The sequence below is a fragment of the Bufo gargarizans genome, chromosome 11, assembly GCF_014858855.1.
Source record: "Bufo gargarizans isolate SCDJY-AF-19 chromosome 11, ASM1485885v1, whole genome shotgun sequence".
Lineage (NCBI taxonomy): Eukaryota > Metazoa > Chordata > Amphibia > Anura > Bufonidae > Bufo > Bufo gargarizans.
Genome location: NC_058090.1, coordinates 24950049 through 24975709, shown reverse-complemented (window position 1 = coordinate 24975709; position 25661 = coordinate 24950049). Strand labels below are relative to the sequence as shown.

Sequence of the window (25661 nt, the reverse complement as noted above, 5' to 3'; positions counted from 1 at the left end):
ATACCACACACAACCTGTGGACAGGTGAGGCGCTGTTTTTGTTAGAAAGTGGCCATGTTCCGGTGCTGGAGCTTACTGACTGTCTCCATATTCATGTGTTCGTCTTGTCAGGTGCTCCACACAGAGTCAATGGTAAAGTGAGCGGAAACCTGCTTGTGGGACAGACGTCCGTCAGCTTTGATAGCATAGACATGCACGCTTACATAGTGGTGAATGATGGAAGAGCTTACACCGCCATCAGTCAGGTCCCGGAGCCTGCGTCCTGGTCACTAACTCCTTTAACCGCCATTGGAGGACTTTTTGGTTGGCTTTTTGCATTGGAAAAACCTGGACATCAGAACGGGTTCAGTATAACTGGTGAGTTCATGCAAATTCTATTCAGTTCCCCCATATATGGCAGCAGCTTATTCATCTCTCCCTGAAAACACATGCATGCTCGGCCGAGCCTAGCAAGCATGTCTATGGGAGTGTCTGCCGTACAAGCTTTACGTCTTACTTTATGGCTCCGCTGCTCTGACTGTGAGTTGTTCTTCCTTTTCACGTAGGAGCGAAATTTGTCCACAACATTGAAGCTGTGTTTTCCCCGGGAGGAGAAGTCGTCCACATCACACAGGTTGCGAATGGTTTCGATGCAGATAACTACATCCACCTAAGAACCACCATAAAAGGCCAGATACCATTTATCCCCGAGACCTCAACTGTCCAGATCAACCCGTACTACGAAATCTACCAGTACTCTGGTTCAGGTAATACTCCAGATCCATACAGGATAAGTAATGTATGTACACAGTGACTCCACCAGCAGGATAGTGAGTGCAGCTCTGGAGTATAATACAGGATGTAACTTAATGATTTTCCTAGTCTACGACGTAAAGTCATAGTTTTATTAAGACACGGAGGCGAATATTGCTTTCTCTTCCTTTACTGATCACCATAGCAGCAAGGAGAAACAAAAAACAAATGCAAATGGTCACCATAGTAACCCATATGTCCCACCCCTACAGCCCCCATATAAGGCTGTGTCCAAGGTGGCACTTCCTCTTTCTCTGCGAACCAGTCCATAACAACCAATGAACAGCAACTCAGGAACAGTCCAAGAACAATCCGCGTCAACGAAACCCTCAGAATCCAAGCAGGAACTCTCCAGCGACAGGATCCACATCAGGAGACGGACTGGAACCAACATCCAAGACTCCCAGCACATCCAACGTGGAAGCAGCAGGAGCCGAAGGGAACAACCTCATCCAAAACAGGAGCAATCAAGGGCAGGAAGGCTCAACCTGAAAGAACAAGAGAGATAAACACCGATAAAGCGAGGTCATGGCACCAGCCAAAACCCATCTCCAGTGGACACACAGGTCCAGGCCGATGGTAAGCATACAATCAAGCACGAGCACATAATGGCGAACAACTGAACCCTCCCAGCGTACCAACAGACCCAAAACCTGCCTACCCACTAAGTAGAGGTAAGCGGCCAAACACACCCCCCCATACAACCAGAGTCCAGGGGAGGGAAGGGAGGGCAATATTCGCCTCCGTGTCTTAATAAAACTATGACTTTACGTCGTAGACTAGGAAAATCATTAAGTTTTACATCAGACACGGAGGCTTCATATTGCTAGTTCAAAGCTGGTTAACCAAGGGATCAAATAAATGAGGAGGAGGACGGAAATAATACTCACGGAACGTGGAGGAACTCGACCAGTCCGCCAATCGTAGGATGTCCTCCAGGCGAGCACCCGAGACCGCCAAGGAGGTAGACGTCGCCCCGCGCGCCGAATGAGCTGTAAACACCGAAGTGTCCACACCGGCAAGAGCCATAACCCATTTTAACCAACGGGCCAAGGTGGGACTAGTCACCGGGCCGAACGGGTGACGGATGGAGAGAAACAACTGCGGCACAGTCGGAGACCTGTGAGGACGAGTCCTGGCCTCGTACTCTTTCAAGCAAGCCACCGGACACAAGGCCGGGGAAGCTGGAAAGCTGGGATACGAGACGACCCGGATGTTCGTCTTCGTGCGTCTAGAAATGTTAAATGACACGCCCTCCGGGGTGAAGGATCTGGCGTCGTGGTCCAGAGCCCGCACATCAGAAACTCTTTTACAAGAAATCAAGCAAAAGAGCGTGAGCAACTTCGCGGAAAGCTGACGTAAGGAAAGGTCAGCATTGGAAGGCCAAGAGGACAAAAAGGTAAGTACCAGGGAAACATCCCAAGTGGAAGAAAACCTCGGGCGGGGAGGCCGAGAAAGACGTGCGCCTCGGAGGAGGCGCGAAACGGAAGGATGCTGTCCAGCCGGAACGCCATCAAACCCTAGGTGCGACGAAGAGATCGCCGAACGAAAAAGGTTGATCGTCCTGTAAGCCTTACCCCCTTCAAACAGAGAGGTGAGGAATTGCAGCAACTGAGCTACAGGAGCTGAAACGGGATCCAGGTCCCGTTCCAGGCACCAGCCAGCCCAAGTTCGCCAGGCCGCCCGATAAGATTTTCGGGTGCCGGGAGCCCAAGCGTCGTCCAAGAGGCGCCTAGCTGCCTCCGAAATTCCGTCGACCGCTCCTGGAGTCCTGAGAGCCGGCAGGCCATCAAACGGAGGGATCCGTCCAGGAGCAGGGGGTGGGGAGTCCCCTGAGGGCAGCGCAGGAGAGAGGTCGGGTTCGGTAGAAGGACTGGGATGTCCACCAGAAGCTCCAGGAGAGACGGGAACCATACCTGAGATTCCCAGAACGGGACTATCGCCACCAACTCCGCCCGATGGCGACGCACTTGGAGAAGCATCCGAGGAATCATCATGAATGGGGGAAAAGCATAGAGAAGGCCGGAGGACCAGTCCTGCAGAAACGCGTCCGCCGCCATCGCCTCCGGATCCGGGCGCCAACTGTAGAACCGAGGGAGGTGAGCGTTGAGCCGGGAGGCGAACAAGTCCACGGAAAAGGGTCCCCATCTGGACGACACCACCGAGAAAATCGACGGGTCCAACTGCCAGTCGCTGCCGTCCGTAAGATGGCGGGAACTCCAATCCGCCCGTACGTTGTGAAGTCCCGGCAGGTACTCGGCTTGCACCATGATGTCCCTGGAGAGACAATACGCCCAAAAATCCTTCGCCAACCCCGCCAGGGTGGCCGACTGGGTTCCGCCCAAACGGTTGATGTAGCGAACCGCTGAAATATTGTCCATCCGGAGACGGATACATGCATTGGCCAAACCGTTGGTAAAACTCTTGACGGCCAAAGAGCCGGCCAGCAACTCTAGGGCATTGATGTGCAAGCGCGTCTCGACCTGCGACCAAGGCCCCCCGGTGGAGACCCCGTCGCAGTGTGCTCCCCAGCCCTGAAGGCTGGCATCCGACTCGATGGTGAACTCCGGCTGGAAGCCAAAAATCGCCCTGCCGTTCCAAGCTTCCAGATTGGCGATCCACCAACGGATCTCTTCCTTGGCCTCCGAATCCAAGGCCACCAAGTCCGCAAAGGAGGCCCCCGAGCGGAGGTGCGCAATCTTCAAGCGCTGCAGGGCCCGGTAATGCAAGGGCGCCGGGAAGACCGCCTGTATGGAGGATGCCAGTAGGCCGATGATGCGGGCTAGATGACGCAGGGACAGGTGGGCACTGGCCAACGCCCGCCGCAGTTCCTTGCGAATGGACCGTAACTTGTCCCCCGGCAGGCTGAGGGATTCCGAGATCGAGTCCACCGTGAAGCCGAGGAAGTCCAACCTCTGGGAGGGAGTGAGCCAAGACTTCTCCAAGTTGAGTAGGAAACCGAGCGACTCCAGGAGATCCGACGTCCATCGGAGGTGTTGCAGCAGCGACGATCTGGACTGATGCATCAGGAGGATGTCGTCCAGATAAATTATGAGGCGCACCCCGCGACTCCTCAGCCAGGCCATGACCGGACGCAGGAGCTTGGTGAAACACCACGGAGCCGACGACAAGCCGAATGGAAGGCATGTGAATCTCCAAACCTCGCCCTTCCAGAGGAAACGAAGGAGATCCCTGGACTGGGGGGCCACCGAGACCGTCAGGTACGCGTCCTTCAGATCCAGCTTCACGAGCCAATCCCCGGGGGAAAGGAGGTCCCGAAGTAGATGGATGCCCTCCATCTTGAAGTGACGGTACCGCACGATGCTGTTTAGCGCCCGGAGATTGATGACGGGACGCATCTGCCCCCCTTTCTTCTGGACTAAGAAAATGTTGCTTATCACCCCCCTTGAGTGACCGTGAGCTCTCTCTATGGCCCCCTTGAGGAAAAGGGAAGAGAGCTCCTCGTCCACCCGAGCGGAGTCCGATCCCCTCCGCAGAGGGGCCGGCGGGAGCTGCACCGAGCAAGGGGCGTCTATGAGCTCTATGGAGAAGCCCCTGACCGTCCCCAGAACCCACGGGTCTGATGTGATTAGTTCCCAAGCGGGTAAAAAATGCCGAAGCCTGCCCCCTACATAAGGTACCGAAGAATCCCCGACCGGGGTCTGACTTACCGGAAGACTTGCGGGGAGCCGTGTTTCCTCGGAAGGAACGGGAGCGCCATTGTCCCCCTCTGGATGGGAAGAACGTCTGGGGAGACCGCTGGTCTTGAAACGCAGCTCGCTGGGAGAAGGAGCCTCTGGAAACACCCCTGCCTCGGGTGCTGGAACGGCCGGACAGACGGCCCCTGTTGCTGCCGGCCCTGTGAGAGACCCGGCCCTGGAAGACTTTGCGCATAGTGGCCTGCGCCTTGTCCAGAGCGGAAAACGTGCCGACGAAGCGGCTGAGGTCCTTAATAAAGGAGTCCCCAAAAAGTAGGCCTTCCGCCTCTTTGCCCGTCTCCGTCTGGGCGAGATTGATGAGCTTGGGGTCTATCCTAAGCAGGATGGCCTTGCGCCTCTCCACAGATAGGGACGCATTGGTTCCCCCGGCGATGCAAATCGCCCTCTGGGCCCAGCCCGTGAGCTCCTCCGGGTCAATGTGGGAACCCTCCTGTCTGGCGGACTCCGCCAACTCCATGATCTTTGCCAGTGGGCCGAAAATATCCAGAAGCTTATCCTGGCAGCCTCTAAGGGCCGAATCTAGACCCTTCTTGGCATTCCACCCAGACTTAGACAAAAACTGGGTCATCTTTGGGTCCACGACGGGCGTGTCGCAGACCTTATGGGGTATAATGGGCCGAGGGCACTCAGCCCGTAGTTTACTGCGCGCCTCTTTGGACAGAGGACGGCGGGCCCAATGCTCCAGATAGCTACTAATCTGGGACTCGGGGAGCCACTCCGCTGATCTGGGATGATGGAGGGCCTCAGGGTCAAACATGGGGGCCCCGGAGGAGTCCAAAGGTAAATTGTCAGCTGAGGTAGTGGAGGAACCTCTAGCTAAAGGCATAGCAGGGGGAGTGGCAATGGGGTCGGACCCCCGAGGGGAGTCATCCTCCACAGAAAAATCAGAAGCCTCTGCTGGATCCTCCGGGCCCGAACCCAGATCCGAGTCAGAGACGGCATCTGCTAGGGCTCTAGCGTGCTTCCACACCCGCGATTTGTCAGCCTGGCGGGGACAAGCTCTCTTACGCGACCTCAGCGCGTCGTCTGTGGTGGTCATCAACCCACCGGTCATCGTCTCCTGTCCAACAGGAGGTTCAGCAGCAAAAGAGTGCTGTGCAGTCTCAGGTGGAGCCAGTCTGGCCCCAGCTAGGGGGTGTGCAGACAGGGCCTGGGAGATGGTCTGGGACAAAACCGTGGACATGGACCCCATGGCCTGCAGGATTGCATCAGACACAGAGCGCTGGATGAGTTGCGCCTGTGAGTCTGAGCCAGGGGGACTAATATTGCCAGAGGTTCCACCCCTAGGGGGAGATTGGGCCGAGGGGTCCATGCTGCTTAAGCAAAAGAAACAGGGCACCTGTAAAGAGAGGGCAAAGAGGAGAGCCGGAGGCCAAGAAAAACGCAGCGCCAGTTAACTAAGGGGTTAATCACCCCAGGAGCGAGAGGACAGGAGCGCTAATACAGAGGAACCGGCAGCCGTCACGCAGGAGACCGGATGAAGCGAGATCTCGCGGGAACGGGAACCAAAATGGCCGCCGGAATCTCGCGAGATCTCGCTCCAGTCAGCCAGAGCGAGCGCGAAAGCGGGAAGAAAAAGGGCGCCGACCAGAGCGAAGACGCGCGCAAGGTGAGGGGCGTGCCTGAGGGGAGAGCCCAGCACAGGGGAGGTAAAATGGCGGCGAAGCCAGAGAATCGGCCCGGCACTGTGTGGAGTCCCAAGTAAAAGTCCCAGGGGATAAACAAAGTTAGACCACCGAAGCGACGGCACTGCACATAACCCTGCTTCCTGCTGTAGCAGAGAGGGGATGAGCGGAAGGGGCCCCAGGGAAAACGCCGCGCACGATCAGGTCCCAGAACTACTGGGGTAGGCAGAGGATGCCCCGACAGGGGAACAAAGATAAAATATATCTTTATATCTCGCTGCCTAAACGTCAACACCTAAAGGAGAAAACAAAACCCCAGGGGAGAAATATAACCCGGGGAATAGCCAGAATTAAACACTTAGGGAATAACAGCCAGCAGATAAAATAAAATGTCACTTATCTGGTGAGCAGCAAGAAAGAGGAAGTGCCACCTTGGACACAGCCTTATATGGGGGCTGTAGGGGTGGGACATATGGGTTACTATGGTGACCATTTGCATTTGTTTTTTGTTTCTCCTTGCTGCTATGGTGATCAGTAAAGGAAGAGAAAGCAATATGAAGCCTCCGTGTCTGATGTAAAACTCAGGATCAGTACAGGATAAGTAATGTATGTACACAGTGACAGCACCAGCAGAATAGTGAGTGCAGCTCTGGTGTATAATGCAGGATGTAACTCAGGATCAGTACAGGATAAGTAATGTATGTACACAGTGACTCCACCAGCAGAATAGTGAGTGCAGCTCTGGAGTATAATACAGGATGTAACTCAGGATCAGTACAGGATAAGTAATGTATGTACACAGTGACTGCACCAGCAGAATAGTGAGTGCAGCTCTGGAGTATAATACAGGATGTAACTCAGGATCAGTACAGGATAAGGCCTCATGCACACGGCCGTTGTTGGGGTCCGCATCCGAGCCGCCGTTTTGGCGGCTCTGATGCGGACCCATTCACTTCAATGGGGCCGCAAAAGATGCGGATAGCACTCCGTGTGCTGTCCGCATCCGTTGCTCTGTTCCGCGGCCCGAAAAAAATAATAACATGTCCTATTCTAAGAATAGGCAGTTATATCAATGGCCGCCCGTTCCGCAAATTGCGGAAGGTACATGGGCGGCTTCCGTCTTTTGCGGATCCACGGTTTGCGGACCGCAAAAAACAGCACGGTTGTGTGCATGTAGCCTAAGTAATGTACACAGTGACTGCACCAGCAGAATAGTGAGTGCAGCTCTGGAGTATAATACAGAATGTAACTCAGGATCAGTACAGGATAAGTAATGTATGTACACAGTGACTGCACCAGCAGAATAGTGAGTGCAGCTCTGGAGTATAATACAGGATGTAACTCAGGATCAGTACAGGATAAGTAATGTAATGTATGTACACAGTGACTCCACCAGCAGAATAGTGAGTGCAGCTCTGGAGTATAATACAGGATGTAACTCAGGATCAGTACAGGATAAGTAATGTAATGTATGTACACAGTGACTGCATCAGCAGAATAGTGAGTGCAGCTCTGGAGTATAATACAGGATGTAACTCGGGATCAGTACAGGATAAGTAATGTATGTACACAGTGACTGCACCAGCAGAATAGTGAGTGCAGCTCTGGAGTATAATACAGGATGTAACTCAGGATCAGTACAGGATAAGTAATGTATGTACACAGTGACTGCTCCAGCAGAATAGTGAGTGCAGCTCTGGAGTATAATACAGGATGTAACTCAGGATCAGTACAGGATAATGTAATGTATGTACACAGTGACTGCACCAGCAGAATAGTGAGTGCAGCTCTGCAGTATAATACAGGATGTAACTCAGGATCAGTACAGGATAAGTAATGTATGTACACAGTGACTGCATCAGCAGAATAGTGAGTGCAGCTCTGGAGTATAATACAGGATGTAACTCAGGATCAGTACAGGATAAGTAATGTATGTACACAGTGACTCCACCAGCAGAATAGTGAGTGCAGCTCTGGAGTATAATACAGGATGAATAGAATGCAGGATATAGTTTGTAATTTAAAAGATGGTCTGTCACCTCTCCTGACTTGTCTGCTTTAGTTACCACTTGTATTCCCCATGTAATAGCAATTCTGGAGCATCTATTCTATGACTCTGTGTTGTACAATTCCTTTATTATTCCTGCAAGACGTTATTAACGAATTGCTACCAGTTTACAATGAAGGTCCAGATGGGTGTTACCAGTTGCGGCTGTGTCCCTGACAGTGGCAGCACTAATTGGATTTAGCTGGTGACATCCAGCTGGATCTTTATGCAAACAGGTAGTATAACATTTATAACTTCTAAGAGGAGTAATAAAAGAATGGCACAATTCAGAGTCGTAAAAATAGATGCTCCAGAATAGTTATTACATGGGGAATACAAGTAGTGACTAAACCAGACATGTCAGGAGAGGCGACAACTCCTCTTTAATGACCATCATCTACCATGTTGCTGGCTTGACATAGAATTATTGGGTAGAATTGCATACTCTAAACCAGTGGTCTCCACACTAAGGTATGGCTTCTAGTTTTTGCAAAAATACAACTCCCAGCATACAGGGCATGCTGGCAGTTGTAGTTTTTCCATATCTAGAGGACAACAAGCTGGAGACCACAGCTCTGCCGGTGGGTCTGCTACATGGCCTGCCACGTACAATGTACACCCATCCTCTTGGTCGCGTCTTCTGACTCCCTTTATGTCACTTTTTTCCAGTTGTGACGTCCACGGCTTACCGGGAATACACCGTATCATCCGCAAATAATGAAGTGCAGAGACTGTCCTACCGACTGAAGCAGAATATCACCTATCAGGACTGCGTCCACTCCCAGAGGTTCCCCCCCACCGCCCAGAAACTCTCTGTGGATCGCATGTTTGCCCTTTACAACAAGGACGAGAAGGTTCTCAGATTCGCCATCACCAGTCACATCGGATCCGTGCACGGTAAGCTTGGAGAATTCATGTCAGCCATTTCTATACAGAGGGGGTGGGGGTCCTTTATCATTACGGAAAACATAACCGAATGGTCAGACTTTTAAAGTATAATTATTCTTATGTACTTTGGGTTTTGTTTCCTTACCATTTTCATGATCTCTGTTTGCTGTCAGTGAATGGGAAGTATCACTTGTCACAGCCAGAGGCTGTAAACTTCCAAGCAGACCTTTAAAGGGATTGTGCAAGAATGGGTGGGGGTTGAAGGGGAGCTTATTTACCTGCTTCCTGGCACTGGCTCCCCGCTCCTGAAACATATCAGAACTTTGCAAGCTGCATTTAAACTACCTGTTAAAGGGGAGAAACCTTATTATAAACCTTTACTCAGGACAGGGGATAAGTATCTTATTGGTAGCAGTCTGACTGCTAAGACCCCTACTGATTGGGAGAACGGAAGTCGTGCCCCCTACTAATCGTCCGACTGCTGGACCCCTACTAATTGGGAGATTGTGAGTCGGGTTCCCTACTGATCGTCCTACTGCTGGGATCCCTACTGATCGTCTGACTGCTGGGACCCCTACTAATCATGAGAACGGGAGTCAGACCCCCTACTGATCGTCCTACTGCTGGGAGCCCTACTGATCGTCCTACTGCTGGGAGCCCTACTGATCGTCCTACTGCTGGGAGCCCTACTGATCGTCCTACTGCTGGGAGCCCTACTGATCGTCCTACTGCTGGGAGCCCTACTGATCGTCCTACTGCTGGGAGCCCTACTGATCATCCTCCTGCTGGGAGTCCTACTGATCGTCCTACTGCTGGGAGCCCTACTGATCAGGAGAATGAGAGTCGGGCCCCCTACTGATCGTCCTACTGGTGGGACTCCTACTGATCGTCCAACTGCTGGTTGCCCTACTGATCAGGAGAACGAGAGTCGGGCCCCCTCCCTACTGATCGTCTGACTGCTGAGACCCCTACTGATCATGAGAATGGGAGTCGGGCCCCCTACTGATCGTCCTACTGCTGGGATCCCTACTGATTGTCCGACTGCTGGGAGCCCTACTGATTGGGAGAATTGGGAGTCGGGACCCCTACTGATCGTCCGATTGCTGGGACCCCTACTGATAGGGAGATTGGGAGTCGGGTCCCCTACTGATCGTCCGACTGTTGGGACCCCTACTGATCGGGAGAATTGGAGTCCCATGTTCCCATATGAATAGATTGGCAGCTCACGTGTTCATGTGGCCCCTCCGTTCACTTTCTGCAGAACTGCTGGAAACAGCCAAGTTCTGTACTCCGCTACCTCCAGCATACGCAATACGTAACCTGCTGCTCCATATTCATGTAGGGGGAACAGGACCCCGTTGGGTGGGGGCCCATTCCAGTGCTTGTCCCTCAACACGTGTATAGGGGATAGATTTATAACTCTGTGCAGCCCCTGTAAGTGTCGCTCCTTGTCTTACGTCTGACCTTCTGCGGGTTTCCTCTGCTCTACACGCTGTCGTGTCTTGTCGCCTTTGTTGTATCTTCTCCCTCAGCAGAATGTCTTTCAGCAGGCCTCATTCTGCGCGCCCGGGCGGGAGGGGAAGGGTCTCCTTGGCTTCTTTTTCATGTAACAAAGCCCCTTTTCTGTTCTTTAACTGCCTGAGTAATTTGGCGGCAGCTTTCGGGTCAGGAAGTCAAGCAACCTAATGTGCTCAATAAAGTCTCCTGAAGAGGGGCGGCCACCATTCATTAGCCAAACACAAAGGGCAGCGAGATAAAGATCCCTTTGAGAACGTCACAAGAACAAAGCCCATAGGAAGTTTCGAGGCAAATGACATGCTTGTGAGAATCAATGCCTTCATGTAGGGGCTGAAGGGGTAAATTAACGTGGCGCTACGGAAGATGGACGGAACGAGGCGCCCCATGTCTCACCTCTGCCTTCTTATAAAACGGATGAGGAACATAGTGGAGAAATTGCTGCACAACTTTCTGATATATGCTGTCTCTATTCATTGCGGTCTTCAAAACCTTTGGTTGATGTCATTGAATAAGGAAACCTTGACCAGTCAAATCGGTATCTCAGATTTTTACTACCAGAAATCTCTGAGCAGTGCCAAAGGGGTCTGATCGCTGGATAGAGCCCTTACATTCTGCAAGTCAGTGATGGTCTGAGATCTCAGTGTCATCTTCTCTCATGTGTTCCATCATTGCAAAAGCTTTTCAACAAAAACAGCACCACACCTGTCCACAGGTTGTGTGGGGGATTGCAGCTCAGTCCCATTCACTTCAATGGAGCTGCAATACCAGTCACAACCCATGGACAGGGGTGGCGCTGTTTCAAGATGAAGGCAGCCATGATTTTCTAATCCTGGACAACCCCTATGACTGTTCATTAGATGAAGGTATGGGAGTCTCCCAGTGGACCCTCAACATGAAGCGTAGGTTAGGTTTTACCAATCTGGAGATAAGCGGTGCCAGAAAGTGTCTGCCAGTCACTTATCTCCTAATGGTTTGACATCTAATGAACAATTTCAGATTGCGTCTCCCTTGAGGATCCCGCAGCTATGGATGGATAAGCCATGTGGGACGTTTTACACGCACGTGAAACTGTTTTCTGTTTTACCCGCAGATTCTTCTCAGGAGCCAACACAAGTCAGTCCCTGCTACGATGGAACGCACGTGTGCGACACGCGAGCCCAATGCCAGCCGGGGTCAGGCCTGAACTACACCTGTGTCTGCGCCTCCGGGTACCAGGGAGATGGCAGAGACTGCACTGGTAAGTCTGACCGCACACCCCCCGACCTCGCTTTCTCCTGTGCTCAGTGTCGCCCCCGCTGAGTAGAGGGTTTTGTAGGATTGCAAAATGAGTGAGGGGAGTTAGATAACTTTACTTAACCAGCGTTGAAATTCCGGAAATCGTGCAGATCCGACATGAGATATGAATAGTCCAATGATCCGGAAATTACAGGACATGCAGTTGGCAAGTACTAGATTGATAATCCACTGTGGTCTCCACCATGCTGGATTGTTGGACATTTCCCAAACTATTATGCAGCCCTTACAGACAAGGAAATAGAACTGAATGGGTAAGGCCTCATGCACACAAACGTATTTTATTTCCGTGTCCGTACATTTTTTTTTTTTTGTGGACCATATACGGAACCATTTATCTCAATGGGTCCGCAAAAAAACTGAAGTTACTCCATGTGCATTCCGTTTCCGCCAAAAAATAGAACATGTCCTATTATTGTCTGCATTACGGACAAGGATAGGACTGTTCTATCAGGGGCCAGCTGTTCCGTTCCACAAAATACGGAATGCACACGGACGCCATCTTTATTTTTTTGCGGATCCGTTTTTTGAGGACTGCAAAATACATACGGTCGTGTGCATGAGGCCTGAGAGAAGCGTCTCTAGAGTTGCCCTTTAAGCATCTTTCATCCAGACCTATGTGAGAGATCCTCCTCTCATCGCAGCTTTGCACTTGTTTCCTGGAATCTGTTTTCTATTTTATGTTACCAGATGGATTTCCTATTAGACTGAGCAGGAGGGCGGACCGCGGCCAGCCGTATGCCTGTTCTCATAATTCCCTCTCCATGTACGACGTCTGCAGGGCTGGTAGTGCCAGTCACTGGGGCTCATCATACAGAAAGTCAGTCCAGTCTGTTTTTCCCATCCGTACGCCACAGTGAAGTCCTCCCCAGTCGCCATAACAGTGACATCTACAGTGAAGGCATCCGCCATAACAGTGACAGCCGCACAGAAAGCCTCCGCGGCTACCGTAACAGTGACAGCCACAGTGAAGTCCTCCGCGGCCACCATAACAGTGACATCCACAGTAAAGGCCTCTGTGGCTGCCATAACGGTGCAGCCACAAAGCCCAATTACAACAGTACTGGCCGGAGTGTCCCCATAATGTTCATGACTGCCATAGTGCACCAACACACTGGTAGCGGCAGTGTGACCCCTCCACAAGAGTAATGGCCACGGTACCCACTTAATATTGAAGATGGCCATACTTTCCCCCTCACAACAGTAATGGCCTCAGTACAACTTAAAGGGGTGTTCCTGTCACTTTATGATCAGTGGACTCCTGACCTCCGTGACCCACAAAATCCTAGTAATGAAGGTACCACAGCTCGACCGTTTCATTTGAATGGGTCTGTGCTGCAGTTTTTGCAGAGTGGTTGGCCGGGCACCGCTGTGCAGAAACTAGAGTGAAAGGGGCGCAGTGCAAGGGTCCGACCTAGTCATTACTTTACACAGTGGTGATACCCATTTAGACAGTGTTGGCTACCATGACACCTTCATAACGGCCACAGTATCCTTAGGTTCAGGTCCTTGATGGTTGTGTCCGAGACCTAAAGTCCCAGATCTGCTCAAACTGGCCCATCAGACCACATCTGAATCCGTGGTGCTCTGGCCTGGTCACTCAAGTGAAAATAGGGGTTGGGGTGGTACACAATAAAATCGATACCCTCCTGCCTGAACCAGTCCCCTTGGTGAGCTATGAGACCGGCTGGAGGTTACTTTCCCTGCATTGAAATCATTAGGCCCCTGTGGATCACCAGAGCTGGACGTGGTACTTGGCTGTAGTTCATAGCGAGGGTCTCCACATGTCCAAGAAGGACACATAACGTGTCTGAGGGCACAATTGCTTCTAATGCAGATTTCAGGGTCCCATCGTTTAGATTCATGATGCTCTGGCTGCTTACTTTAACCTCTTCCCTTCTCCATCATGGCTGACGATGCACGTGATAAAGGAGGAGAGTTTGTGCTCTGTGTATAGATCCGGGGGGATTGGGTCGATGTGTGACATCTGCAGACAAACCGCCGCAGGTTCAACATCACAAATGGTTTCTTCCGTGGGAGAAAAATTTCGCAATTCACAATCTGCTCTCGTGGGAAGAGTCTGTCAGCGCCGGAGATAGCAGAAGATTCATAGCGGTGAATACAGATTACAGAAACCCGCCTGGCAGAGTTTATCCCTCAGATTGCTGAACTCGGCCAAAAATCTGACAAGGCTGTAGATCCTGTCCATGTCACCTCGACTTCATTCACGTCTGGATCGGGCATTTTATCATAGAACAGAAAAATGCAATGGAAGTCAAAGCTGGATCCGTCACGTGACGGACAGCAGTGGTGCCCGATGGACCTCACTGACCATAATGGGCTCCGTCGGGTTTCCATGCTGTGCTGTTCTCTCCAGCATTTTTACTGGATGTGAACGAGGCTTAAACCAAGAGTGCGATCAACCAGTATTAGTTACATTGTATCTAATATTATTACTATTTATTGTCAGTGTTCTAGAACCACCTAGTGTCTGTCTGTAGTTGTGCTAGAACCCTCATGTGTTAGTCTCATTGTTCTGGAATCTTCATCTGTTTATATGTCCTTGTTCTAGAAACCCCAAGTGGTTCTAGAATGTTAGTGTCAATGTGTAAGTGTTATAGAGCCACCAAGTGTGTCACTGTCCTGTCACCCCGAGTGCCCATGTGTAATTATACTGAAAACCTAAAGTGCCAGTGTGTCATTGTTCTAGAATGATCAAGAGGTGGTGGTTCTAGAACAATTATATAGTGGCACGTGGGACTGGACAGTGACACACTTGGTGGTTCTAAAATATGTGACTGTGCACAATTGTTCTAGAACCCTCAAAGATAAGTGTGCCATTCTTCTGGGACCTTCAAAGATCAGTGTATAGTTATTCTAGAACCTCCAGATGGGCACCTGGGACAGGACAATGACACATTGGTGGTGCCAGAATAACAAGTGTCAATTTTCTGTCACTATGCATAATTGTTCCAGAACCCTTAAGAGTTAAGCTGGGTTTACATCTGTGCGGCGGAGGAACAGACTGCCGGAGTTCACCGTATCCCGGCCTAGTCGGATACCGCCATGCACCGCTGGGTCCCCATTCACTGTAATGAAAAAATGCTGCGTTTTTAGTATTTATTTTTTTCTGGCCGAAAGCCGGCATGTACGCTGGATACAGTGAACTCCGGCAGTCTGTTCCTCCACCGTACTTTAGACTGTTCCAGTGTCAGTATGGTTACTCCTATGTTCTAGAATCTGTGCCATTGCCCTATAGCTGTGATGGCTGACCTCCGGCACTCCAGCTGTGGTAAAATTACGACTTCCAAGATGAACACTTGCTTGGCTGTTCTCGGAAGTCCATAAAAATGAATGGAGCATGCTGGGAGTCGTACTTTCACCACAGCTGTAGTGCCGGAGGTGAGCCGTCACTGCCCTATAGCATCATGTCTCGGCGTACTAGGACCCCCAGACATCAGTTTATCACTGTTCTAGAGCACCATTGTTAAGGTACATTTTTCTTGGAAGCCAAAAATTACTTTCTCACCGTTTTGCAATCTAAAATTCATTAATACCCTCCAAAATTATTGTGGGGGTCGCCTTCCCTCATTATAGATAGACCTAGGTCATGGCTTAGTGTGACTATGTAACGTCTGTGTATCTGTTTCTTTCCTCACTAGATGTTGATGAATGTGAGGCCGGACTCACCAACTGTGGCCGCAACACTCAATGTCTGAACCTTCCCGGCAGCTACAGGTGCGAGTGTCAGCCTGGATATGTGCATTCAGCAGAGGGACAGAACTGCGTGTGTAAGTACCATGAACACAATGCAGGAGCCATGAGCCAATACCACACATCATCATCATCATGTGCCAACAACAGGGGGAGCTCACTGTTTAATTATACAGATCACTGTATATGTATGTGACTCCACCAGCAGAATAGTGAGTGCAGCTCTGGAGTATAATACAGGATGTAACTCAGGATCAGTACAGGATAAGTAATGTATGTGTACACAGTGACTGCACCAGCAGAATAGTGAGTGCAGCTCTGGAGTATAATACAGGATGTAACGCAGGATCAGTACAGGATAAGTAATGTATGTACACAGTGACTGCACCAGCAGAATAGTGAGTGCAGCTCTGGAGTATAATACAGGATGTAACTTAGGATCAGTACAGGATAAGTAATGTATGTACACAGTGACTGCACCAGCAGAATAGTGAGTGCAGCTCTGGAGTATAATACAAGAGGTAACTCCGGATCAGTACAGGATAAGTAATGTATGTACACAGTGACTGCACCAGCAGAATAGTGAGTGCAGCTCTGGAGTATAATACAGGATGTAACTCAGGATCAGTACAGGATAAGTAATGTATGTACACAGTGACTGCACCAGCAGAATAGTGAGCGCAGCTCAGGAGTATAATACAGGATGTAACTCGGGATCAGTACAGGATAAGTAATGTATGTACACAGTGACTGCACCAGCAGAATAGTGAGTGCAGCTCTGGAGTATAATACAGGATGTAACTCAGGATCAGTACAGGATAAGTAATGTATGTACACAGTGACTGCACCAGCAGAATAGTGAGTGCAGCTCTGGAGTATAATACAGGATGTAACTCAGGATCAGTACAGGATAAGTAATATATGTACACAGTGACTGCACCAGCAGAATAGTGACTGCAGCTCTGGAGTATAATACAGGATGTAACTCAGGATCAGTACAGGATAAGTAATGTATGTACACAGTGACTGCACTAGCAGAATAGTGAGTGCAGCTCTGGAGTATAATACAGGATGTAACTCAGGATCAGTACAGGATAAGTAATGTATGTACACAGTGACTGCACCAGCAGAATAGTGAGTGCCGCTCTGGAGTATAATACAGGATGTAACTCAGGATCAGTACAGGATAAGTAATATAATGTATGTACACAGTGATTGCACCAGCAGAATAGTGAGTGCAGCTCTGGAGTATAATACAGGATGTAACTCAGGATCAGTACAGGATAAGTAATGTATGTACACAGTGACTGCACTAGCAGAATAGTGAGTGCAGCTCTGGAGTATAATACAGGATGTAACTCAGGATCAGTACAGGATAAGTAATGTATGTACACAGTGACTGCACTAGCAGAATAGTGAGTGCAGCTCTGGAGTATAATACAGGATATAACTCAGGATCAGTACAGGATAAGTAATGTATGTACACAGTGACTGCACTAGCAGAATAGTGAGTGCAGCTCTGCAGTATAATACAGGATGTAACTCAGGATCAGTACAGAATAAGTAATGTATGTACACAGTGATAAAAAATAAAGAAAAAAAGGAATGTGGCATTAACCAGTATGTACACAGTGACTTCACCAGCAGAATTGTGAGTGCAGCTCTGAAGTATAGGATGTAACTGACAATGACTGCAGGAGAAGTAACACAATATATTGGGTCAGGTTGTGGTCTGGCTGGTTGGTTTTCCACTACCACATTGAAAACTGCACTCTGGTTGGAAGGTTACCATGAGCGGTTTTATCAAGGGCTTCTCCTTGTTGAATGACTGCATACTTATAATGGGGTGTATAATAACATCTTCACACTTCTGTCTCTATGTTTAGTGGGGGGCTCATTTGGTAACCCCTGTGAGGACGGCACACACACTTGTGACACTACCACATCTCGGTGCGCACCACGTGGTGATGGCGTCTTTACCTGTGAATGTTTCCCTGGGTACACGAGGAGCGGGCAGACTTGTATCGGTAAGAATACGTTCACTCTGTTGTGCCGTATGTGTGCGTTACACGGGGGTGCCGTATGTTTGCGTTACACGGGGGTGCCGTATGTTTGCGTTACACGGGAGTGCCGTATGTTTGCGTTACACGGGGGTGCCGTATGTTTGCGTTACACGGGGGTGCCGTATGTTTGCGTTACACGGGGGTGCCGTATGTTTGCGTTACACGGGGGTGCCGTATGTGTGCGTTACACGGGGTGCCGTATGTGGACGTTACACGGGGTGCCGTGTGTGGACGTTACACGGGGTGCCGTGTGTGGACGTTACACGGGGTGCCGTGTGTGGACGTTACACGGGGTGCCGTGTGTGGACGTTACACGGGGTGCCGTGTGTGGACGTTACACGGGGTGCCGTGTGTGGACGTTACACGGGGTGCCGTGTGTGGACGTTACACGGGGTGCCGTGTGTGGACGTTACACGGGGTGCCGTGTTTGGACGTTACACGGGGTGCCGTGTGTGGACGTTACACGGGGTGCCGTGTGTGGACGTTACACGGGGTGCCGTGTGTGGACGTTACACGGGGTGCCGTGTGTGGACGTTACACGGGGTGCCGTGTGTGGACGTTACACGGGGTGCCGTGTGTGGACGTTACACGGGGTGCCGTGTGTGGGCGTTACACGGGGTGCCGTGTGTGGGCGTTACACGGGGTGCCGTGTGTGGGCGTTACACGGGGTGCCGTGTGTGGGCGTTACACGGGGTGCCGTGTGTGGGCGTTACACGGGGTGCCGTGTGTGTGCGTTACACGGGGTGCCGTGTGTGTGCGTTACACGGGGTGCCGTGTGTGTGCGTTACACGGGGTGCCGTGTGTGTGCGTTACACGGGGTGCCGTGTGTGTGCGTTACACGGGGTGCCGTGTGTGTGCGTTACACGGGGTGCCGTGTGTGTGCGTTACACGGGGTGCCGTGTGTGTGCGTTACTTGTGTGTACTGTGCATATAATACCTATTTGGATAACCATTCATTTAGGCCCCTTTTTTGTCCTTTGGATCAACACAAAATACAAGGTTGACCTTCATCCTGACAACCTGCTCCTCTTTTCTAGCGTGGACGTGTAGTCAGTGATGCATGGCGGCAGAGACGAGAACTCATTACTGCTGTGCTAATGACATTGTCTAGACGCTGGAGCCCGCACATACATGTTACATGTCGCACCGCTATCTGCACCCTGCCTAATAAATTAAAGCTCCGACGTGAAGATTCTCCCAGTGAGACTCAGTAGATATAACGGGGCAGATTTACTAATGGAGTCTCAGAATATAACTCAGTCTTAATATTAGACAAATTTACCATTCTGGAGCATGGGCTTTGGTAAATTTTTTGTATCGTAAATCCAGCACAAATTTTACATGAGAATTCTGTCTGTGCACCAAAAATTCAGCCCGTGTGCTAAAAACCCCCAAAAAACGGTCTAGTCTAAGTTTACATCACCTATAGTCGTACTCCAAAAATGCACCAACGTTTTGGCGCTCAGAAGTGCATTGAGGCCACGCTCCTTTCCCATGAAGTCGCTCCCGCTTGTCGGACAAGGCATAAAACTAATTAGAAAATTGTGTAGAACAGTTGGTAATTGTGTTGCACGCCAAAACTGGTGCGTCCCATTGTGGGTCAGATTGTACATTGTATATGAGGTGGTATTTGTGTGGCCTCTTCCTTCCCATCAGACACAGCGATATCACAGCACCCGCTGGATGGAGGGAGAGTTCACATCACTGATATTTTTCAGTCTCCTGATCCGTCAGAAGAACAGAAAAAAAAAATGGATCCCGTGCATCAGTTATGCACATTTAGCATCCGTTTGAGCCACTTCCGTCTGAGGTCCATTATTTTTTCTGTCTAAAAAAACTGATAGCAGACGGATCCAAATGTCCATAACTGATGCACAGGATCCATATTTTTTTTTCTGTCCTTCTGACGGATCAGAAGACGGAAAATGAAGCGGAGATGTGAACCCGGCCTCAGTGATCTGTCATTCACTATGCTCTTTAGTCTATGGTGTCAGCCGCTGGATTTATAGGACGGCTCCACGAGGCCAATGATTAATCCTCTCTCTTGTTATTCAGTAATAATTAACCTGTTTTCCCGCTGATTTCATTCTGTAAACTTCAGGGGTCGGCAGGTCGAGGTAATGGGGCACGGGAAACCAGTGTTAATAAATTATGAGATTTTAGATCTGGCATTCAAAGCTGAAATACTGGCAGCACCTCCAACAACAATCACCTGAGCACCCACATTGCCAGCCGGATACTGCCCCCAAGTGCCAGCTATAGCACCTCCTCTAATAGTTATGGCCGGACACTGCCCCCATAAGTGTCAGCTATAGCACCCCACTAATAGTGATGGCCGGATACTGCCCACATTGCCAGCCGGCTATAGCACCTCCTCTAATAGTGATGGCCGGACACTGCCCACATTGCCAGCCGGCTATAGCACCTCCTCTAATAGTGATGGCCGGACACTACCCCCATAAGTGTCAGCTATAGCATCCCACTAATAGTGATGGCCAGTCACTACCCCCATTGCCAGCCGGCTATAGCACCCCCACTAATAGTGATGGCCGGACACTACCCCCATAAGTGTCAGCTATAGCACCCCACTAATAGTGATGGCCGGACACTGCCCACATTGCCAGCTGGCTTTAGTACCCCCTCTAATAGTGATGGCCGGACACTACCCCCATAAGTGTCAGCTATAGCACCCCACTAATAGTGATGGCCGGACACTGCCCCCATAAGTGTCAGCTATAGCACCCCCAATAATATTGCTGGCCAGATACTGCCCCCATAAGGGTCAACTATAGCACCCTCACTAAGGCTACTTTCACACTGGCGTTTCTGGGTCCGCTTGTGAGATCCGTTTCAAGGCTCTCACAAGCGGCCTAAAACGATTCAGTTTAGCCCGAATGCATTCTGAATGGATAAGGATCCGTTCAGAATGCATCAGTCTGGCTCCGTTCAGCCTCCATTCCGCTCTGGAGGCGGACACCAAAACACTGCTTGGAGTGTTTTGGTGTCCATCTGGCGATGTGGAGCCAAACGGATCCGTCTTGACTTACAATGTAAGTCAATGGAGACGGATCCGTTTTCACTGACACAATATGGTGCAATTGAAAACGGATCTGCCTCCCATTGACTTTCAGTCTAAGTAAAAACGGATCTGTTTGCATTATCATAAACAAAAAAAAAATGGATACAAGCGTTTGCATTATAGGTGCGGATCCGTCTGTGCAGATACCAGACTGATCCGCACCTAACGCAGGTGTGAAATTAGCCGAATAGTGATTGCCAGACACTGCCCCCATAAGTGCCGGCTATAGCACCGCCACTAATAGTGATGACCAGACACTGCCCCCATAAGTGCCGGCTATAGCACTCCCACTAATAGTGATGACCAGACACTGTCCCCATAAGTGTCAGCTATAGCACCGCCACTAATAGTGATGACCAGACACTCCCCCCATAAGTGCCGGCTATAGCACCCCCACTAATAGTGATGACCAGACACTCCCCCCATAAGTGCCGGCTATAGCACCGCCACTAATAGTGATGACCAGACACTCCCCCCATAAGTGCCGGCTATATCACCGCCACTAATAGTGATGACCAGACACTCCCCCCATAAGTGCCGGCTATAGCACCGCCACTAATAGTGATGACCAGACACTCCCCCCATAAGTGCCGGCTATAGCACCGCCACTAATAGTGATGACCAGACACTCCCCCCATAAGTGCCGGCTATAGCACCGCCACTAATAGTGATGACCAGACACTGCCCCCATAAGTGCTGGCTATAGCACCCCACTAATAGTGATGACCAGACACTGCCCCCATAAGTGTCGGCTATAGCACCGCCACTAATAGTGATGACCAGACACTCCCCCCATAAGTGCCGGCTATAGCACCGCCACTAATAGTGATGACCAGACACTGCCCCCCATAAGTGCCGGCTATAGCACCGCCACTAATAGTGATGACCAGACACTGCCCCCATAAGTGCTGGCTATAGCACCCCACTAATAGTGATGACCAGACACTGCCCCCATAAGTGTCGGCTATAGCACCGCCACTAATAGTGATGACCAGACACTGCCCCCATAAGTGCTGGCTATAGCACCCCACTAATAGTGATGACCAGACACTGCCCCCATAAGTGTCGGCTATAGCACCCCCACTAATAGTGATGACCAGACACTGCCCCCATAAGTGCTGGCTATAGCACCGCCACTAATAGTGATGACCAGACACTGCCCCCATAAGTGTCGGCTATAGCACCCCCACTAATAGTGCTGGCCGGACACTGCCCCCATAAGTGCTGGTCATAGTGCTCCCATTATTATAGGGGTATGAACAATACCAGCCAGATTTCCCTTTATAAACACTGCCGTCAGAGTGCCCCCATTACTAGTGTAAGCCAAATCTGAGCCCCTGTGTCCCCAACTTTGCTCCTGCGTATCAGAATGCTGTCCTACAAGCCGCTGGGAGTTCGTGGAAAAAGCGGATATGGCGGCAACACCATTGTGTGGTGGATGGTGCCGGGTACTGCTGCACCAAATCACTTCAGTGGTAGATGGAGAGGTGTTTGGCAGCAGCTTATTCTCCTTTCTCCGGTAAAAACACATGCATACTTGGCCAGAGCAGTGCACGTGTATGGGGAAGTTGAGAGGAATAGTGGTCCATTCAGCTGACATTTACAAGTATAGGACCAAGCTCTTGGGGCCCCTCACATACCTTTTTATAATGATATAATAGGGCCCCATTTTTATCCAGTCACCTAGCCGTATACAGAGCACATTGCCCCAGGACAGAGTATGATGACCTGAATCCACTGCTGATCCACAGACAAGACAGATAAGAGGACACGTCCCCATTAAGGAAGCTTCCAGTGGAAATCTCCTAAAGGCAATCGCTCCAAGCAGCAAGGTGTGGATTTCAAACAAACCCTTCAACACAGCGGCCATTGTCCTCCGCTTCCTGCCTGTTAAGAAGGGCACCGGGGTCTTTTAACTTAAATTGGTTGCCCGAGGCTTTAAAAAAAAAAAAAAAAAATGCCTATTACGAGAAGAGGTTTGTGAGTCACAGTCGGGGCCCGAGAGCAGAAGTGCAGCTGTAGGTCAGCGCTCTGCTGGTATTCACACCTGCAGCGAGCAGTAGCCGGTTCTGATGGTTACGTTATATGTGACTATATAGGAATGATCGATATCGGGGGCCTCCGATGGCCGTCACTGTACTGACATGACTGACCGTGGTCACCGTCCACGATAGATACTGATTAAAGGATATTTCCACATAATGTAAAACTACCCGTCACAAATCTGAGCAGCGAGCCATACTTTGGTGACAATATTTCATTTATTACAGATATTGTCATGTTTTCATTTGGTTGAAGCCATTTATTCAAAAGTGACGATGGCAGCCATATTGGTTTATCCTCCTTGATTGTGCGTCTCTATAAAGTGATGGGACCTGCTTCCATCGGTCAGAGCTTTCGGAGAACTGAAATAAACCAATATGGCTGCACTTCTGCAAAAATGGCCGCCACTACGAAACCGTAAAATGGAACATAATTACCAATCTTTGACTTCTGATTTACTAGTATATGTCAATTTTTTAATTTAGCTTTTTAGTGGAACATCCCTTTAAGCAAATATAGCAAATAATTTGTGAACGTGAGGCTGCACTGGGGAATGAGATCTCTGTCCTCAGATGCTGAGCAGTAAACACTGGATTATTGACAGCGCCTGGGGCCCCCGCCATATGACTCTGTTCTCGGCCCGTGTGGCCACCATCGCTCTCTTGATGTACGGTTCAGAGACTACGCAAACCCCGTGCCAAGCGCTTCCCTTTCATCTCCGGCTGTGACTTACTAATTGTACCGTCGTAAAAAACTCTTCAAAGAATCGGAGCAAATGTGCGAGTATTTAAAGAGACAACGTATTAATTTTGAGGCAATTCCGCGTGGCCTTTGTTCTGCATCAGAAGTCGCCTGATTGATGTTAATTGTCGGTGGAGGGGGGATGGGGGGGGGGATGGCGACTGGACCCCGGTTATTAACAACCAACTCAAGTGCTATAAGGAAATTATAGACCAGGGATGCCCAAACTGTGGTCCTCCAGCTGGACAGCCTACAGCTATTAGGGCATGCTGGGGGTTGTAGTTTTGCAACAGCTGGAGGGCTGCTCATTCGGACATTGTCCCATATAGCACTGTGCCTTTACTTTATGCCGATGTCTAGTATCCTCGCTGTCAGCCGAGAGTGCGTGTGTTCTGAAAAGAGCTGCTGGCAGACCCCCCTGGCGACAGCTTATCTCCCCAGAGGATTGTACATGTTCAAAGCCAACATGCCTGACCCTTCTCTCCCCAGCTACCAAACCCCCTCTGGCTGTGGTTCATCTCCTGTGGTAACAAAGGATTGGACATGTTTACATCCAACATGTCCAACCCTCCTTTCTCCTGATGTGCTGTAAGGTGGCCCCGCAGATGGTTGGCTGGAATTTGTGGGTGCGTCTCGCATCCATCCATCACATTAAGCAGATGGCAGACCCCTCTGGCAGCATCTCCCCTATGAGCGTCCATCACTGTAACCCCCACCCCCGAAGAACTGCTCTGCAGTGTAAACTGTCACCTCAGAGTGGTATTCCCAACCCAGCTGACCCTGGGACTGAAGAGACCACAGCACTGTTTCAGGGGGCACATCACTGCCTTTCTTCTCAGGATGATGGGGGTCCCAGAGGTCGGACCTCCATCGATCATACACTGGTGGTTATTTACAATACAGGACTCCTTATTGCCCCGTATAATGTGATATACCCTTCTCATCTGTTATACCCCTTTCAGTTATGCCGGTTCTGTACAGGGGTCTGCACCGTGTCCACCTCATCCTTGGCGTTCATGGTCCCGGGTCGGTTTTGTGTCTTCATGCTGGGAGGTCACGTCTGGCCACATCTGTATGTTCTAGAAATGTGAATCCTGTTTTCTGTCTTTCCTTTTCAGATGTGGATGAATGTTCCGAGCGCAGGTGTCACCCAGATGCTTCCTGCACCAACCTCCCCGGTTCATTTTCATGTCAGTGTAATGACGGCTACACAGGCGACGGCTTCCAGTGTACACGGGTCCCAGGTATGGAAATCGGATCCAGTCTTCCTTTGTGTACGATTGTGTGGAAATGTAAAATCCTGCAGAGATGTGGAACGTGTGAGGGTCTAGGTTTATGTTCAGGGTGACAGATATGTCCAAAGAGTAAGGATAGTAAAACTGCTGACTAAAGTGAATGGTTATTCTAATCTTGGGCATTTATGACATAGCAGGTGGAACCCACATCTATAGAGGTCTCTAGAATGAGGCCTCAGCACTCGCCTGTTTTCAGAAGTCCCATGGTGGTGAATGGAGGGGTTACTGCTCATTTGATGTGATTTACCCTCCATTCATTTTAGGGCCCTGTTCTTGAGATATATGCAGGTACCAGAGATGGACCCACATCTATTGGGAGGGGAAGGGGGTCTGTAGGATCAGGGTAATGGGTCTGCTGGACTTTGCATTATAACATGTTAATTTCCTCTGTCTCTGTACAGATTACAGACCTCCCCTTGTTTCTTGCCTGGAGAAACGTCTCAGCCTCCTAGGACACTCCCAACCTAGAGGTCCTCGCCCTGGTCTTTTTGTCCCCGAGTGCGACTCTGAAGGGAATTACGCCCCTCTGCAGTGTCACGGGAGCACAGGACAGTGCTGGTGCGTGAACAAAAACGGAGAAGAAATCGAAGGCACAAGAACATTACCCGGCCGAGGTACCCCTAAGTGCGGAGTTCCCGGTAAGTGGTGGTATACACATCTCACGTATCTTTGCACCCACTAATGCTCCAATGTCTACATGCGATAAGAAAATTGTAAAGGGTTAAAAGACTTTATAAAGCCATATAAATAAATGGATAAGATTGTGATTGCTTTTATCCACCACTAGGTGGAGCTCTCTGCATTTGGATTTACACAGTACTGACTGAATTCAGGTAGCACCCTC

At 50.2% G+C, this 25661-nt stretch overlaps 1 protein-coding gene across 1 annotated transcript in view; it reads left to right on the top strand.

Moving 5' to 3' along the window:
* The window catches only part of NID2 (nidogen 2), a 51361-nt gene that overhangs the window by 16045 nt on the left and 9655 nt on the right, over positions 1–25661 (top strand). Inside the window, 8 exon segments of the mRNA XM_044272439.1 lie at positions 112–357; positions 546–746; positions 8853–9080; positions 11680–11826; positions 15545–15673; positions 17483–17623; positions 24641–24766; positions 25219–25455. Coding sequence (XP_044128374.1) covers positions 112–357; positions 546–746; positions 8853–9080; positions 11680–11826; positions 15545–15673; positions 17483–17623; positions 24641–24766; positions 25219–25455 — 1455 coding nt within the window.